The 15,695-nt window shown below is 35.2% G+C and overlaps 2 protein-coding genes across 14 annotated transcripts in view; one reads left to right on the forward strand and one right to left on the reverse strand.

Moving 5' to 3' along the window:
• The window catches only part of Cdk12 (Cyclin-dependent kinase 12), a 621,218-nt gene that overhangs the window by 602,704 nt on the left and 2,819 nt on the right, over positions 1–15,695 (forward strand). Inside the window, exon 13 of one of the 12 annotated variants that reach the window (XM_090372467.1) lies at positions 10,270–10,342. The exons of the other annotated variants lie outside the window; for them this stretch is intronic. The gene's annotated coding sequence lies outside the window, so the exon portion shown is untranslated. Of the gene's footprint in view, positions 1–10,269; positions 10,343–15,695 lie in introns of those variants that run through there. 12 annotated transcript variants of the gene reach the window in all.
• The window catches only part of LOC150090760 (glucosidase 2 subunit beta-like), a 213,876-nt gene that overhangs the window by 29,976 nt on the left and 168,205 nt on the right, over positions 1–15,695 (reverse strand). For both annotated transcript variants that reach the window (XM_090372539.1, XM_090372533.1), the window contains exon 14: positions 5,037–5,201. In XM_090372539.1, coding sequence (XP_090228665.1) covers positions 5,037–5,201 — 165 coding nt within the window. The remainder of the gene's footprint in view (positions 1–5,036; positions 5,202–15,695) is intronic.

Genomic DNA, 15,695 nt, shown 5'->3' on the forward strand with positions numbered 1-15,695 from the left:
AGTGTCCATTTGATTACCACTCTGTCTTCTCCCACTCAACCATCCCTTTACCTCCAATGCCACACTGCTCCAATTTGTGCAGCAGTCTTCCATGTGCAACAGTATCAAAAGCCTTTCTAAGGTCCAAATATATGATATCAAAGTTATTCCCAGCATCCAGTTCCTTTGTGACCACATCATAGTATCCAATTAAATTGGTCAGACAAGACTTCCCCTTAAAAAAACAATGCTGTGTCTGAGCCATAACTGAAATCTTGTCTAGATGATCCTGCAATGCTTCTTTAACCAGTGCTTCCATTGATTTCCCTGGAACAGAAGTTAAACTAACAGGTCTATAATTACTTGTGTTGCCCTTTGATCCTCCTTTGTGAATTGGGGTCACATTTGCACATCTCCAGTCCATGGGTACCTCCCCTGAGTCCAAGGAATTTATAATTATGGCTGAGGGTTTGCTTACTTCCTTTGCTGCCTCCCTTAATATAATTGGATAGATCCCATCCACCCTGGGCGCCTTTTTTATGTTTATCTTCAACAATTTCTCCTCCACTTTCCTCTCAGTTATTACAAAATCATCTAGCTCACTGCCAGAGTTTAATTCACCTCTGGCAATCCCCCCCCCTCCCTGAATAACTCCTCATGTGTGAATGTAGATGCAAAATACTCATTTAGTCTGTTAGCCACCTGAGCAGAATCATCAACAGTTGAACCAACAATATCCAGTGGTTCAATCTGATTCATCCCTTTCCTTCTAGAGTTTACATAGGTAAAGAACTCCATATTATCCAGTGTGTTGTGTTGTGTTTTTCCGCAAGTTTGTACAAGTGTGTTGTAAAAAAAAAAAAAATCTAAAAAGGAATGGCTAAAAGAAAATTAGGAACTGAGAGAAACTGCTGTAATTTACAATTAAGCAGAGTTAAACTTCTCACAGCACACACTGCTGTCGAGTTTTTTCAGAAGTTCAACTTTTATCTGTTATGGACAATGTACGGTGTTTGCACTTTACACCACGTGAGGCACTTCCTTTATGCTTTGGAACCATGGCTGGGGCTAAATATGAGCAGGTTATAATAATAATAAATGCAGAAAAACAAGTGGGAATGGCTTGCCAGTGTTTACGAGTTCACGTCAACAATTGATGCTGCAACCAATGCCAACAAAACAGTAGTGGCAGGTCAGTTCCTCTTATTTTACTAATTTTCTTTTAGCCATGTGTGAATGTAGATGCAAAATACTCATTTAGTCTGTTAGATACCTGAGCAGGATCATCAACAGTTGAACTATCAATATCCAGTGGTTCAATCTGATTCATCCCTTTCCTTCTAGAGTTTACATACGTAAAGAACTCCATATTATCCAGTGTGTTGTGTTGTGTTTTTCCGCAAGTTTGTACAAGTGTATTGTAAAAAAAAAAATCTAAAAAGGAATGGCTAAAAGAAAATTAGTAAAATAAGAGGAACTGAGAGAAACTGCTGTAATTTACAATTAAGCAGAATTAAACTTCTCACAGAACACACTGCTGTCGAGTTTTTTCAGAAGTTCAACTTTTATCTGTTATGAACAATGTACGGTGTTTGCGCTTTACACCACGTGAGGCACTTCCTTTATGCATTGGAACAATGGCTGGGGCTAAATGTGAGCAGGTTATAATAATAATAAATGCAGAAAAACAAGTGGGAATGGCTTGCCAGTGTTTACGAGTTCACGTCAACAACTGATGCTGCAACCAACGCCACCAAAACAGTAGTGGCAGGTCAGTGCGCCGACCTAGAAAATTTGAAATTATGTTTGCGGAAATTGTCCGAATTAGTAGTGGAACTGGATTACCGATGGCCGAATTAGTGAGGGTCAACCTGTAGTAAGATACAGAGTGGTCACTTCCTCAGTTACTCCCAGCGCCATCCTTGTATGAACATGGAACTAATGCAGCCATCAAAACCCAGAGAGTACTAATGCGCATGCTCAATGCTAATAAAGCCATTACTGTGTTTGGATTTGATTAGTGTTAATTGAGTGTAGCAAGTTCGATTTACATTGCTTTTTTTGTTATTATAATTATAATTATTTGTGTAGTTGTCTACTGACATCATGGATAGAAAGTAGTATTTCTTTTGTAACAAACCTGAGTGCGATTCCACCAATTGCCAAAAGAACATTTAAGGTAATTTATGATAATTAATATAACTGGGAAATATTTAATGAAATGTTAAAAAAAAAAAAAACCTAATTAATAACTTATTACATTAATTTATATGAATAGTGTATTGATATTAATCGAAGTAAAGGTTTACCGAATATTAAATAATATAAATCTATAGATATTTCTAGATATCAGCTCCCACTTGTTTTAGTCTAGTGAACTGTCCACAAGGAAGTCATAAGCATGTTTCAGTCTCTATCTGTATCAGTACCTTTCTAACAACTCCAGTATCAAAATTATTTGAATTTTGATGCTAGAATTGTTAGAAAGATACTGATATTTGTATTAGCAAAGGAAGCAAAGCTTATCTCTCAGTAACAGCATGGAATATACATCATAGCATCTTTACAGTTTATGAAATCAAGGTTTGTATTAAAGACTGTGGCACTGCTTTATTATTACTTTTATTAATTTATTTAGTTTTGTTGCTTGTACTGGGTATATAAGTTTTTAGTCTTGCTTTTAATTTTATGACTTAAATCAACATGCTTTTATATATATTACAGGACAGTTCATGTGATGATATTATTATTTCAATTATAAAGTGTGATGTTTGTGTTTTTTTTTGTTGTAATGCAAACTCAAATAAATAGTGATCTAAATGAAAGAATGCTAAATTACTTTTGTTAAAGAAAATAACTAACTCAGTAATAATTTAGTCACAGATTTAGTCTTCCAAATTTTCCATCGATTCCAAATTCTTTGTATTTTTGTATAATATATAAAAAAAAAAAAATATTAGTGACTTTGGTTAGCAGCTAAATGATGCAGGGTTCATTTCATAAGATGCCAGGCCTAAAATAATAAACAAATAAAGGAAAAGAATTAAATAAAAATTAAAACTGAAGTCAAAAGGAGTTCAGTTCATTAAATTGAAACCTAAAACAAGAGTTGAGGTTAGTCAAAGTGACCAGATGTAGATTTATGGAGATAAGTAATATTTTAAAATATAATGGCCAGACATTGGCTAAAATGCAGCCTAAAAGGAGATTAAGATGACAGTCATGTGTGCCAGTTGCAATAAAAACATTAATAAATAAAGAATTTTATATACATACTACCATATATAAAATTGTGGGTAATTATGGCCTCCGTAGCCGAGTGGTCAGGAGCGGGAGTGCAGTAGCACACGCTCTTTGAGTAGACCGGGGTTCAAGCCCCTGACTGCTGAATATGGTCGATCTGCCAACCCGCACTGGACCAGCGTGGCAGATTATGGTCCATTTCCCTCACCATGAATTGTTGAGGAGGCTTCCATCCTGCAGTGGGTTGATAATGGCTGCACTTTTTTTTTATAGCAGGTTTCAGCAGTGAGCCCAGTGCACCTGTCTCACTGTACTGAATCCATTTATTATTACATACCTGAACCCATTAGTGTGTATATAAAATTCTGTATTTATTAATGTTTATTGCAACTGGCACATGACTGTCATCTTAATCTCCTTCCAGGCTACATTTTAGCCAATGTGTGGCCATTGTATTAACAAACCATTAAAAATATTTAAAAAAATTATTTATTAAATTATTATAAATGTGTATCATATTACACTGGTGAAAAAAAAAGGGGGGGGAAGAAAAAGGTAAAGGCAAAAATAAGTGGATTTGAACTGAGGAAGGAGAAAATGGCTGTCTGCAACATTATCACACAGCTATTATTACCATTGTTTCATCATTCTCGAAATATTTACTTATGTTTATATTTCACTATTCTGCCGTCTTTCATAGCGTCTTTTTTTGTATTGGAATAATAATTAATTATAAATATCTCATACAAATAATTAGTGAATCGATATAGTGTCCATAGCAATTACAAAACTGTAGAAAATTCTCCAGGAACTCTTCGCAATGTTCTGGCCTGTTTCCATGTTTGTACAATGATGGGTCCACTTTCTATGCATTTTAACATGTAATAGGAATTAACATTATTGCCTATGAGAGCGTCCACTCTATACCTTACTACTCTGTGGTACTATAGGTACTAATATGTTTGGGGTTTGTAAAAAAAAAATTCTATGGTGGCATGCAGTTTAAAATGCAATATTGTCAGTGAAATTTAATTTCTAGACTTTTACTGAAAAATCACCTATTTTTTGAAAGAACTCCTGTTATTCCCCCCCCTGTTTTGACCAAAAACTTAGTGGTTTCTATATCTGGAGATTCCCAATGCATGAAGAGTCACTACTGATATGAGATTAAGAGCACTGCTTTCTCTCATTGCCCCTCTAACATGGTAGTATTGAAAAGTCATTCAGTAAATTCAGAAATGTCTGTTGCTATTTGTGAGTGAATAACTCACAAATTCTAGTCAATATCTGGAAAGTTAAAATCCACTTTTACAAGACATTCTGATTTATTGGCTCACCCTATTTGTTCATTATACTCATCACAATCATTTGACCTACAGCACACTCTTACTCTCATTTTTGTTTCCCTTCAACGTGAGCTCCTGTAGAGGACTATCAGCATCGCAGTGCTGCTGCTAGTCCTCCAGATTAGCATCACTGGGATCCAACACCCACAGCCCAGGTTCCAGCCTAACAACATAAGAATCCGGAATGTTTGCCATGCACTTGGAAACTTGGATTCTGGTGTGCACAAATTGGTTCTGAAACAATTCAGGAAGTGATGGTTAATATTCATTTGAGGTATATCATCAACAAATGAAACCTAATCATATTACATATTTTCAGTAATGTTGCATATTTTTAACCAATTGTGATAATACTGATTATATTATAGAGTGGAGTCACTGTCATATTGCAGAGATTTTATCAAACAATATTTTTTTCTATATGTAAATAAAAATGCATTTTGCATTAAGTTTAATAAACTGACTTACCCTAGAACAGTATCTGTACCTCCAGCTTTTGGATATTGCAGAACTTTATTAAATGGGCAGAAAGTATACGAGTATTCCTGATTGGTGAAGTCAAAACACTGCCCTTTTAAAATAAAGAATTCACTTTCTGTTCCATAATCAGCATCTTGAATATATTCAATATTTCTGTAAAAGAGGGGAAAAATTGCTTTCAAATCTACTTTAAAAACTTCCTTACTTTCAAATACGAGCCAATTTTTAGATTATATTTTATAATGTAAAGGAGAATAAGACTAAATTATGAAACCTGCTCCTGAAAAGCAGTTTTCTTCATTTTTAGTCACTTTATTATGAGTATAAATACAAAATTTGCAAGTGTTTAATAAGTTGATAAAGAGTCTGCTGACCAATTAACCCTTTTGTCAACATGTATATATGTGTTACAGGTTCTGACAATTTCAATGTAGTATCAACATATTACATCTGTACGTGTTCAGATCCTTTTGAAATGTTACAGAGACAAACTGCCATTTGACTGTATCCAACAAGTAACAGTAGTCATTTTTATAATTATGATGGTTTTGAAAATCAGCATAGATGATGTGGGCTTACACAAACTAAAATTGAAGAAATTGTCAAGAATTCAGATCAGAAGTTAATGAAACTGAATCAAATATTGCAAATAATAAGTAATGAGGAATTTTTATCTTTTTTTACAATTGTTTTTAAAATTTCCTTTTTGACAATTTCACTTTCTATAGGACAGCTCAGACAATCTAGGGTGAGCAACTGTTAATATTCTATATGATATAATGATGAGATCTGGCAAGGATCCTGAAACATCACCTTTGTGATAAGTTTAGGAATTAAGTCAAAACACTTAATTAATAAATTAATTTGTATTATCCACATGGTATATATAAGTGGTCCATTTCAAAAAGTAATCCATGGATAATCACCACATAGCACCATTTCCAAATTATACTGTTCAAATTACATTGTCCAAAAATGTTTGACTGAGATGGCTAAAATTATGTGGCCAGGAAAATCTTCAAAAACACAAGCCTCACTAGAAACACAACAGCCAAACATGTTATTGTTATTATTTGGTTTTTAGGATCCTTAGCAACTGCCATATTGCTCCGGGAATATGCAGTGGTCATTCCCTGACCTTTCCGCATACTCTGCATTTGGTGGTGATGAGCTCGAACCCCTGTCTAATCAAGAAGCGTGTGCTACGCACTGCTGCTCCTTCCCACCTGGCTATGGAGGTGCCCAAACATGTCAATGACAGTTAATGATGTTATTTGAGTGCTGTTAGTAAAGATTTTATAGCTTATGCCATAGCTTAGCTTGCAGTGTTTATTATATTGCACCATGAATTTTGTAATAACAGAAAACCTCTGGAACAACTGGAGAAGAAACATGCATAAGACTACAGCTGGATAAGAAATTTTCAAAGAGGAAGTAATATACTGAAAAAAATATGCAATTCCACAAAATAAACTTGTGTTTGGTAACTGATGGAGCTCCTGCTATGTATCTAAAAATAGTGTTGTAGAAAAACTAAACTAAACAAAACAAAACATGTGGCACTAAACTTGATACTTTCCATTGTATAATTCAAGAGGTGCTATTCAATAAAATAATAAAATTCGACCATGTTTTAAAATGAGTTGTATCAATTGTGAACTTTATCCATGCATGAGGATTGAATCATTGCCAGCTTTCTTCTCTCCTTCATGATGCAAAAAGTAAGTACAAGAATTTACCATACTATGCTGAAATTCAGGTTGCTGTGCTTGCTTTCAAGTTCCAAGGTGTTGAAAAGTTTTTAAAATTTGAGAAGTGAAATTATTATATTTTTGGAGATGAAGGGGCAAGACGTGGCCAACATAAAAAGTATTAAATGACAGTAAGGTTTGACATTAGTTATTATTAAGAAGCACTTGAATCAATTAAACTTCCAGCTTCAAGGAAAAGCAAACTCATAACATTATTGTATGATAGCATAAAAGTATTTCAAGCAAAACTTCAGCTGTGGGAAAAATCAATTAAAAATAACTTGTTTATTGTGAAACTTGCAAATAGTTAAGTTTGCATGAGCTACATCTAGGTTCAAGTGCTACTCAAATAATATTTTTGAAACTGGATTTCAAGATATCAAGCTTTGTGGAATGAAATTTTCCACATTTAATGTGCCACTTAATTTTGATGTTGAAACAGCAGATCTACAAGTGGAGTCATTGAATTACAGTTCTACATCCAGTTCTTTTGTGACTGCATCATAGTATCCAATCAAATTGGTCAAGCAAGACTTCCCCTTAACAAAGCCATTCTGTGTCCGAGCTATAACTGAAGTCTTGTCTAGATGATCCTACAGTGTTTGTTTTAACGAGTGCCTCCATTAATTTTCCTGGAACAGGTCTATAATTACTTGTGTCAGCCTTTGATCCTCCTTTGTGAATTGGGGTCACATCTCCAGTCCATGGGCTCCCCTGAGTCCAAGGAAGCTCTCATAATTATGGCTAAGGGTTTGCTTACTTCCTTTGCTGCCTCCTTTAATATAACTGGATAGATCCCATCCACCCCAGATGCCTTTCTTGTGTTTATCTTCAACAATTTCTCCTCCACTTTACTCTCAGTTATTACAAGATTATCTAGCTTACTACCAGAGTTGAATACACCTCTGGCATTCCCCTCACTGAATAACTCCTCATGTGTGAATGCTGATGAAAAATATTCATTTAGTTTGTTAGCTACCTGAGCAAGATCATCAACAGTTGAACCATCGATATCAAGTGGACCAATCTGATTCATCCCCTTCGTTCTAGAGTTTACATAAGTAAAGAACTCCTTGCTGTTTTTCTTTGCATCCCTTGCCAAAGATTTCTCGTAATCTGCCTTCACCTGCCTAACCTCCTTTGTAACTTGGTTACAGATCAACTTATATCTATCATAGGCTTCTGTGTCACGTATTAATTTATATGTATCCCATGCATTTTTCTTCTCTGCCATATATGTCTCATTAGTTCATCTGACATCCATTTAGGCCTGAACCTTGAACAATATTCCTTAGTTGGTATGTAAAGCCTAGTAGCTTCCAAGATAATTTCTTTGAATGCTTCCCATTTTGAGTTTGCTGTTGGTAACATCATCAGTTGGTCCCACTGTATAGAATTTAAATACTGTCTTAGACCATCGTAGTCGCCCTTATGAAAGCAATAACCCTTCTCTTTACCCCTGATGGTAGTTACCTCTTTGAGTAAATCCCACTTCAGCACACTGTGATCACTGCCACCTAGTGGTTCCTTTATCTGCTGATTCTTAATGCATGAAGAATCACTACTGATAATCAAATCAAGAGTATTACTCTCTCTAGTTACCTCTCGAACATGCTGATGTAGAAAACAATCATCCAATAAATCCACAAAAGCCTTGCTAGTGTGTGAGTGACCAATCCACAAATTCCAGTCAATATCTGGGAAATTAAAATCCCCCATTATAAGACTCTCTGATTTACTGGCCCACTATTTCCCTGTACAGTTTCTTATTATACTCATCAGAATTATTAGGCCTATAGCACACTCCTACTCTCAATTTTGATCTCCCGATGCTTATGTCACACCAAACTGACTCGACACTGCACTGTCCAGCGATGTCAACTGGCTTCACTTCCTTGGATTTTATGTGTTTCTTAACTAATAGCATAACCCCTCCTCCCTTCCTATCCTGTCTATCCTTTCTGTAGACGTTGTACTCACCAAATTCCAGTTCTGCATCCCTTATATCTGTGTGACACCACATCTCTGATATCCCAACAATATCCGCCTTTGATGTTTTGAGCAATACCTCAAATTCATCAAATTTATTTACCAAGCTGCTAGCATTGGTTTACACACACGAATGCATGCACCTGTTCCTATTCTTAGCTACCTTAACATAACCCATGTGTTTACTTGTACCGCAATGACTCCCAGCAGTCTCTGAAACATCCTGCATCTTGTTTTCCAAGCTTCTGCTCATTCCAATAGAAGCAGTGCAAGAATCACTTTCACCTCTGCCAGTGTCTACTGTTAATCTATTAGTCCTTGTATCCCCCCAAGCTATCAGTTTTCCGACCCACCTAACACTGCCTCGATAGCATCAGCAAATATTCTTGCACCCTTTCTATTTCTATCCCATCCCTGTAGAAGCAGTCTCTCCTGTTAACAAGTACAGACCAGGCTGAAAAAAATCCTACCCATTGAACCTTGCACAATCTTTCCAGGGCTGAATTGATCGACAAGGCTCTCATCATATACTCCCTCCTGTCGTGTCTGGGCAGAATTGCAGACACTTTCAAATTCAACCCTAATTCACAGCTTTTTTTCAACAGTGACCTGTACTTGTTAAGTAATTCTGCTAGTGTCCTACTCTTAATATCATTAGTTCCAACGTGTACAACTATATCATCTTTTGTGATATAGTTGAGAGTTTTGTTTAGTTTTGTGTATAGTTTTGTGATATAGTATTTTAGAGAATAGAGTTAAAAGTACTGTTGAGTGTAACACTGGCAAAGAACAAGTCAGGCTTTAGGTCAAACTGATTATACAAGGATCAAATAATCACACTAAGATGATTATAGAAAAGTCATGGGAACATAACAAGAAGAAAAAGGTCATGTTCCCATGACTTGGGATTTGTTGACCTTGAAATTGCATATGATAAAGTACCCAGAAATATATTGTTTTAAATTTTATAAAATAATGGCATGAAGGATAATCTTTAAAAGGGAACAAAATATTTGCATAATAATTGCAAATCTGCAGTGATGGTTGAAGGAAGCATAGAAAATAGTTTAGGGTTAAACTTGGATTGAGGCAACCTGCACCTTACCATCTCTTCTTTTTATAACTTTCATGGTCCACGAAATTTATAAAATAATGAAGTTGCATTATTTAATAAAATAATGTCAGTTTCATAATGAGATAAGCTGTTATATTTCATGTTAATGTCAAAATTTCTCAAAAGTAAAAACTATACTATTAAAATTGACTTTTAAAGAATGTAACTTACTGACAGAGTTTAGAGTGGAAGATATAAAAAATGGATCACTGTTATATTCAGAAGATATTGTGCTGTTAAATAGTAGATAGTGTAAGCTTTGGCTTACTAATAATGAAAAAAAAAAAAAATATATATATATATATAACATTGGAATATTACAGTTTGATTTTGATTTTTTTTTTTTTTTTTTTTTTTTTGCGCATAGGCTTCTATGGCCATAATGCACCTCCCAAGGTTTTTGCAGTACTTTGATCCAAGCCCGAGGCAGGAATCGAACCCACGACCTTTGGGTTGCCAGGTAGGCACTTTACCCACCCGGCTAGCCCGGTCGGCTGTTTGATTTAGCAAATATTTAATTGATTAAAAATAGGAATGGGTAATAAATGGTTAAGAAGGTGTGTGAAGGCAAGGAGAAATTTCCAGAAAAGAAATAGAACTTTGACCGTGGTAGGGCAAGACCATTTTCCTCGAAAAAGGATTAGAGAAAAATAAAGGGAGGGATAAATAAGGAAAAGGGTGCGAATTTGAGGTGTCTTTTGCCTTTTCTCGTGTAGAGGTGTAGGGTGGTATGTAGTGAAGGAGTGTGGAAGGTTTTTTTTTTTTTTTTTTCGGAGTAATGGCGTAAAAATTGTGAGGAAGGGAAAACCGCTAGCTGGGAAACAAAGCCGAAGGTTGCTGAAAAAAAAGGGTTTCGAGGAAAAGGAGCATGAAAATAGGATTCTGTAAATCAGAAGTGAGCGGTGATATCTAGGACAGATTAATTTTAAAGGAACTTTTAGCAAGTTGATCAGGAAAGTAAGTTACCAGTTTTCCTTTATAATGTCTCCTGCTCTAAATTTATTTGTCTAGAAATATTTAATATAAACTGGAACTCCCTGAAGTGTTCCTGAGAAATATGTGTTCATAAGACTATTGTAAAGGATAAAATATTAACTCTTTAGAGAGCAGTGTTTAATATTGAGATTGTAGGTGTTTTTTCCCAGAGATGGGATATGTAGTTTGAATTGTATTTGTATGTACTAGTAATTTTTAATAACTGTGAATACCCCCTTGCAAAGTGTAGATGTAGAAATGTTCATGTTACTCAGTGAGACTATTTTATATGTATGTGTTAACTGATGAGTATTTTGTCTTATATGGTGATATTATTAATAGCCATATGGTGCAAGGAAGCTTGAGGCTTATGCTGCACCAGGAAAAAAAAAAGTTCCCAAGTTACCCTTGAGAGAGAGAGAGAGAGAGAGAGAGAGAGAGAGAGAGAGAGTCAAAAGTAGAAGGGAATCACCAAGAAAGAGAAGACTGATGATATCCAGCTCAGGACCCTGGGTGTGCCAAGCCCATACTTACCAGATGTGAGCCCCCGGGGTTTATATGTATGATTTAGACCTAACAATATTTTATATTAAAATTTTCCTTGATATTAACGTGTGCTGGAAGTAAATTTTGTTTTCACCCTACTCTGTATACTGAAAGGACATGGAGTTTTCCCTGCAGTCAGAGGCCTAACAGATTTAAAATAATAACATTACACGGTAGTGCCTGGGTGAATTGTCATAGGTAAACCTAAGTTGGCTTTATTCAGTCAGTACAAACGTAGCCCTACACTAGCTTGCAAGGTCTTCAAGAACTGCTGAATAAATTAGATATAGGTTGCAAAAATTTGGCTTAAAAATTGGTTACGTGAAAACAAAAGTTTTGAAAGTTGGGAGAGACAAGGAAATAAATTAAATAACAAAAAATTGGAACAAGTTAGTAATTTCATGCATATAAGAACAAGTCTTGAATGAAGATAAACAATAGAATAAGTAATGCTGGAAGTGTAGGAAGCCAATTAATTTATTTGTGGCAAATATGAAATTAGCCATAAGACAAAATTAGCTATCCATAACTTAGTTTTGAAGTCTGTTTTAACCTATTAAGCTGAAAGCTAGGAAAGAAATAAAAGAAATTACCAAAAATTAGAAACTTCAAAAGTGAATGGAACTAACAAAGGGAAGCAATCACAAGACCATATATGTTACCAATCTCTTGAATGACCATTGGACTCAGGAGCACTTGCTTCTGAATCTGATTTTCCATGCATATTATTAATAGCTTTTCCATCTTCGATATAGCACCCCTAATGCAGTTTTGTGATGCACTGTTGATCTTAAATGCATTGATCCTTTAATATCTTCTTTGATACGCACACTGTTCCTTAAAATAGTATTCACTGTTGAAACAGCGAGACCTAATTCCGTGCAATAGATGACAGACTTTCTCCTGCTTCGTACTTCTTAATTAATCATCTTCATTTCTAAATCAATTTTGTTTCATTTTCTAGCACTGCCATCACTTGCACTTTCCGTTGGTCCCTTTCCCTTCACCATTGTAATAAGTAAATAGGAATGAAGAGAAGATTCTGAAAATGTATTTATGTTTTTTATATGATTGAAGATTTCAGTGAAGGGGAACTCATTTCGTCATAATACCATAACATAAAAACCCACAGAATTCCAGTTATCGGGATTAGTAGTAGTAGTGGCATGTGATGCAAGAAAGCAAGTGTATGAGCTTATGCAGCATCAGCCAAAAAAAAAAAAATCACACCATTCCCTACAAATGCCTGTCCAGTTCCTTAAATTTATTCAACCTATCAACTTCCACAACGACAGATGGAAGTTTGTTCCAGCAATTAACCACCCGCACATCTATTCTACATCTGTCTTTTCTTAATTTGAATTTATGTCCCCTTAGGTTCGTAATCTGAACAAGTGGAAGGATCCCATCAGAATTCAGCGTGCTCAACCCATTCAAGGCCTTATACACATCAATCAGATCACCGCGCAGGTGCTTAGTCTCCAGCCACTGCAATTTGCAGAACTTAAGCCTCTCTTGGTAAGAGGATCCTTCATTCCCCTCACCAATCTTGTTGCCCTTCTCTGTACACACTCAAGTAAATCTACATCCTTCCTAAAATGAGGCCTCCAGACCTGTACGCACTACTCAAGGCGTGGCCTGACCATTGCCCTATACAGAGGGACAATCACCTCCTTCTCCCTGCTAGCAAAATTTCTATATATCATTGACAAAACCCCATGACCTGCCCTGGCAGCCTGTCTGCATTGCTCAGAAAACTTCATATCTGACTGCACAATTACTCCCAGGTCTTTTTCATTTTCTACCACCTTAAGCGTAGTACCACACCATTGGTACGTTTCTCTGGGGTTACTTCTACCCATATGCAGTACTTTGCATTTGTCAAAGTTAAACTTCAGTTGCCACTTCTTAGCCCATCTGCCCAAATTATCTAGATCCTGTTGCAGTAGCACACTGCCATTAACAACCCTGCCAACCTTTGTATCATCTGCAAACTTCGACATTAAGCCTGATATACCTTCATCAATATCATTGATAAATATACAAAACAACAGTGGACCTAACACCGAACCCTGTGGGACTCCACTAATAACATTAGTCCACGAAGAGCAGCACACATTGATTACCACTCTTTGTCTTCTCCCACTTAACCATCCTTTTATCCATTGTAGCAACTTACCCTTAATACCATTCTGCTCCAATTTGTACAATAGTCTTCCATGCGCAACAGTGTCAAAAGCTTTCCTGAAATCCAAATATATGATATCAAAATTATTTTTTGCATCCAGTTCCTTTGTAACCACATCATAATATCCTATCAAATTTGTCAGACATGACTTTCCCTTAACAAACCCATGCTGTGTCTGAATTATTGCTGCAGTCTTGTCTAGATGATCCTGCAATGCATCTTTAAGCAGTGACTCCATTATTTTACCTGGAACAGAAGTTAAACTAACTGGTCTGTAATTACTCGTGTCACTTTTCGATCCCCTTTGTGAATTGGGGATAGATTTTCACATCTCCAGTCCATGGGAACCTCCCCTGAGTCCTTTGGATTATCACAAATACAATAAGTTCGAGCTTACTATCCGTTTATAATAGATTGTGATAACAGAAAAGCCCAATAACGCAGAAAGTGCAAATTGTTTTTATTGTTTTATGGTAGTGACCTGCAGAAATGTGTCTTAGAAAAATATCACAAAGGCATTCAAAACTGATTCTTATAATGGAACACATATATATGATAATGATGAAAGTGTAGTGCAATTTCATTACAAAAATGACCCTATAGAGAGATAAATAGCTTAGTTATATAGCGAAAATTTCAACTTCCAAGGTCTTGGAACGAATTACCAAAAAAAAAAAAAAAAAGTTTTATTGGGTTCACATTATGATATTCCTACAGGATGCAAAATACATTTCCACGATTTTTTAAAGTTTGCACCGGCCAGCAAAAACTTACATAAAGTCGAGTATTACGTAAGTCGGGGAGTGGCTATACAAGTAAACTTGTAACTTAATTAACAAAATTAAACTTTAGCTATATTACAGTGAAAAATAAAACAATATAATTTACAATACACAAAAAATTTAGTTTTTTGTGTATTGTAAATGTTTGCATGTGTATTATATATAGTCTATGCCAGTGGCACGCAAACTTATTTCGCTCGCGATCCTCTTTATTGAATAAAAAATTGATGCGACCCCTCATTGTAAAACCCGAGGTTTGGATGACCAGACTACTGAGAAAGGAATAAAAAAATTTCCATTTTAATTTACACACTAAAATAATTGTTTACTATTTTAATTGAAAACAGCAAAAACAACAAATAAAATACTTATTCTTCAATTAAGATTACAAAACGATAAAAAAAATGAACGATTTCAAAACAAAACAATTAATGAGGAGGATGAGCTTGGATAACCGATAATATTTGATCCATATTTGAAATTGCTAATCTCGTGTCATCTTCTGGATCAAGTCTTGAATGCTGTTCTGTTTTTAATGCTGTTAATTTTGAGAAACAAACCTCACATAAATATGTAGACCTGAAAGGTAGCAATGCTTGCATTGCCATTTCCGATAATTCTGGATTGTTGTCTTGAAGAGAATGCCAAAATTTTTCAAAAGTTGTAGTCTTGAAACGAGAATGTAATGCTCCGTCAGTGACAGGTTGATGTGATCTTCCTTTTACTCAATGGTAATTTCGGGACATGAAGAAATTTCAAAAGCCAAGGGACCGCAAATCCAATACTTTTTTTTTTTTCTTTTCTGGAGATACATTAAATCGTTTGGAAAAATTCATAACTAGCAATGATATCCTTAAATTGTAAAATGCCAATATTATTAACAAAATCAGAAAAATGTGGGAACATTTCAGTATTATTATGCTGAAATTCAGTTTTCCAAAGATTACGCTTCTATTTTATCACTGAGTATTAATATATTCGTTCCCTGTCCTTGAAGACTTAAATTTAAATCATTAAGTTTTTCATATATATCAACACGGTAACTAAGTTTTCCAAGCCATTTTTTATTTATAAACAGTTGAGCAAAATTCTGATTTTTATCTGATAAAAACAGTAAAACTTCAAGTTTGAGGTCAAAAAGAAGTCCCAACACTGGACAACCAACCACCTCTTGTACATAAAAGAAGCATTTCATAAGTGGGTCCCATTTCATTGCAAAGTATAGTGAAAAGTCTGCTATTTAAGCTTCTACTTTTAATAAAGCTGATCACACTTACTGCATCTTTCAAAACTTTGCAGGGA

This window comes from Mastigoproctus giganteus, chromosome 1, assembly GCF_048544385.1.
Source record: "Mastigoproctus giganteus isolate SK-2022 chromosome 1, ASM4854438v1, whole genome shotgun sequence".
Taxonomy (NCBI): domain Eukaryota; kingdom Metazoa; phylum Arthropoda; class Arachnida; order Uropygi; family Thelyphonidae; genus Mastigoproctus; species Mastigoproctus giganteus.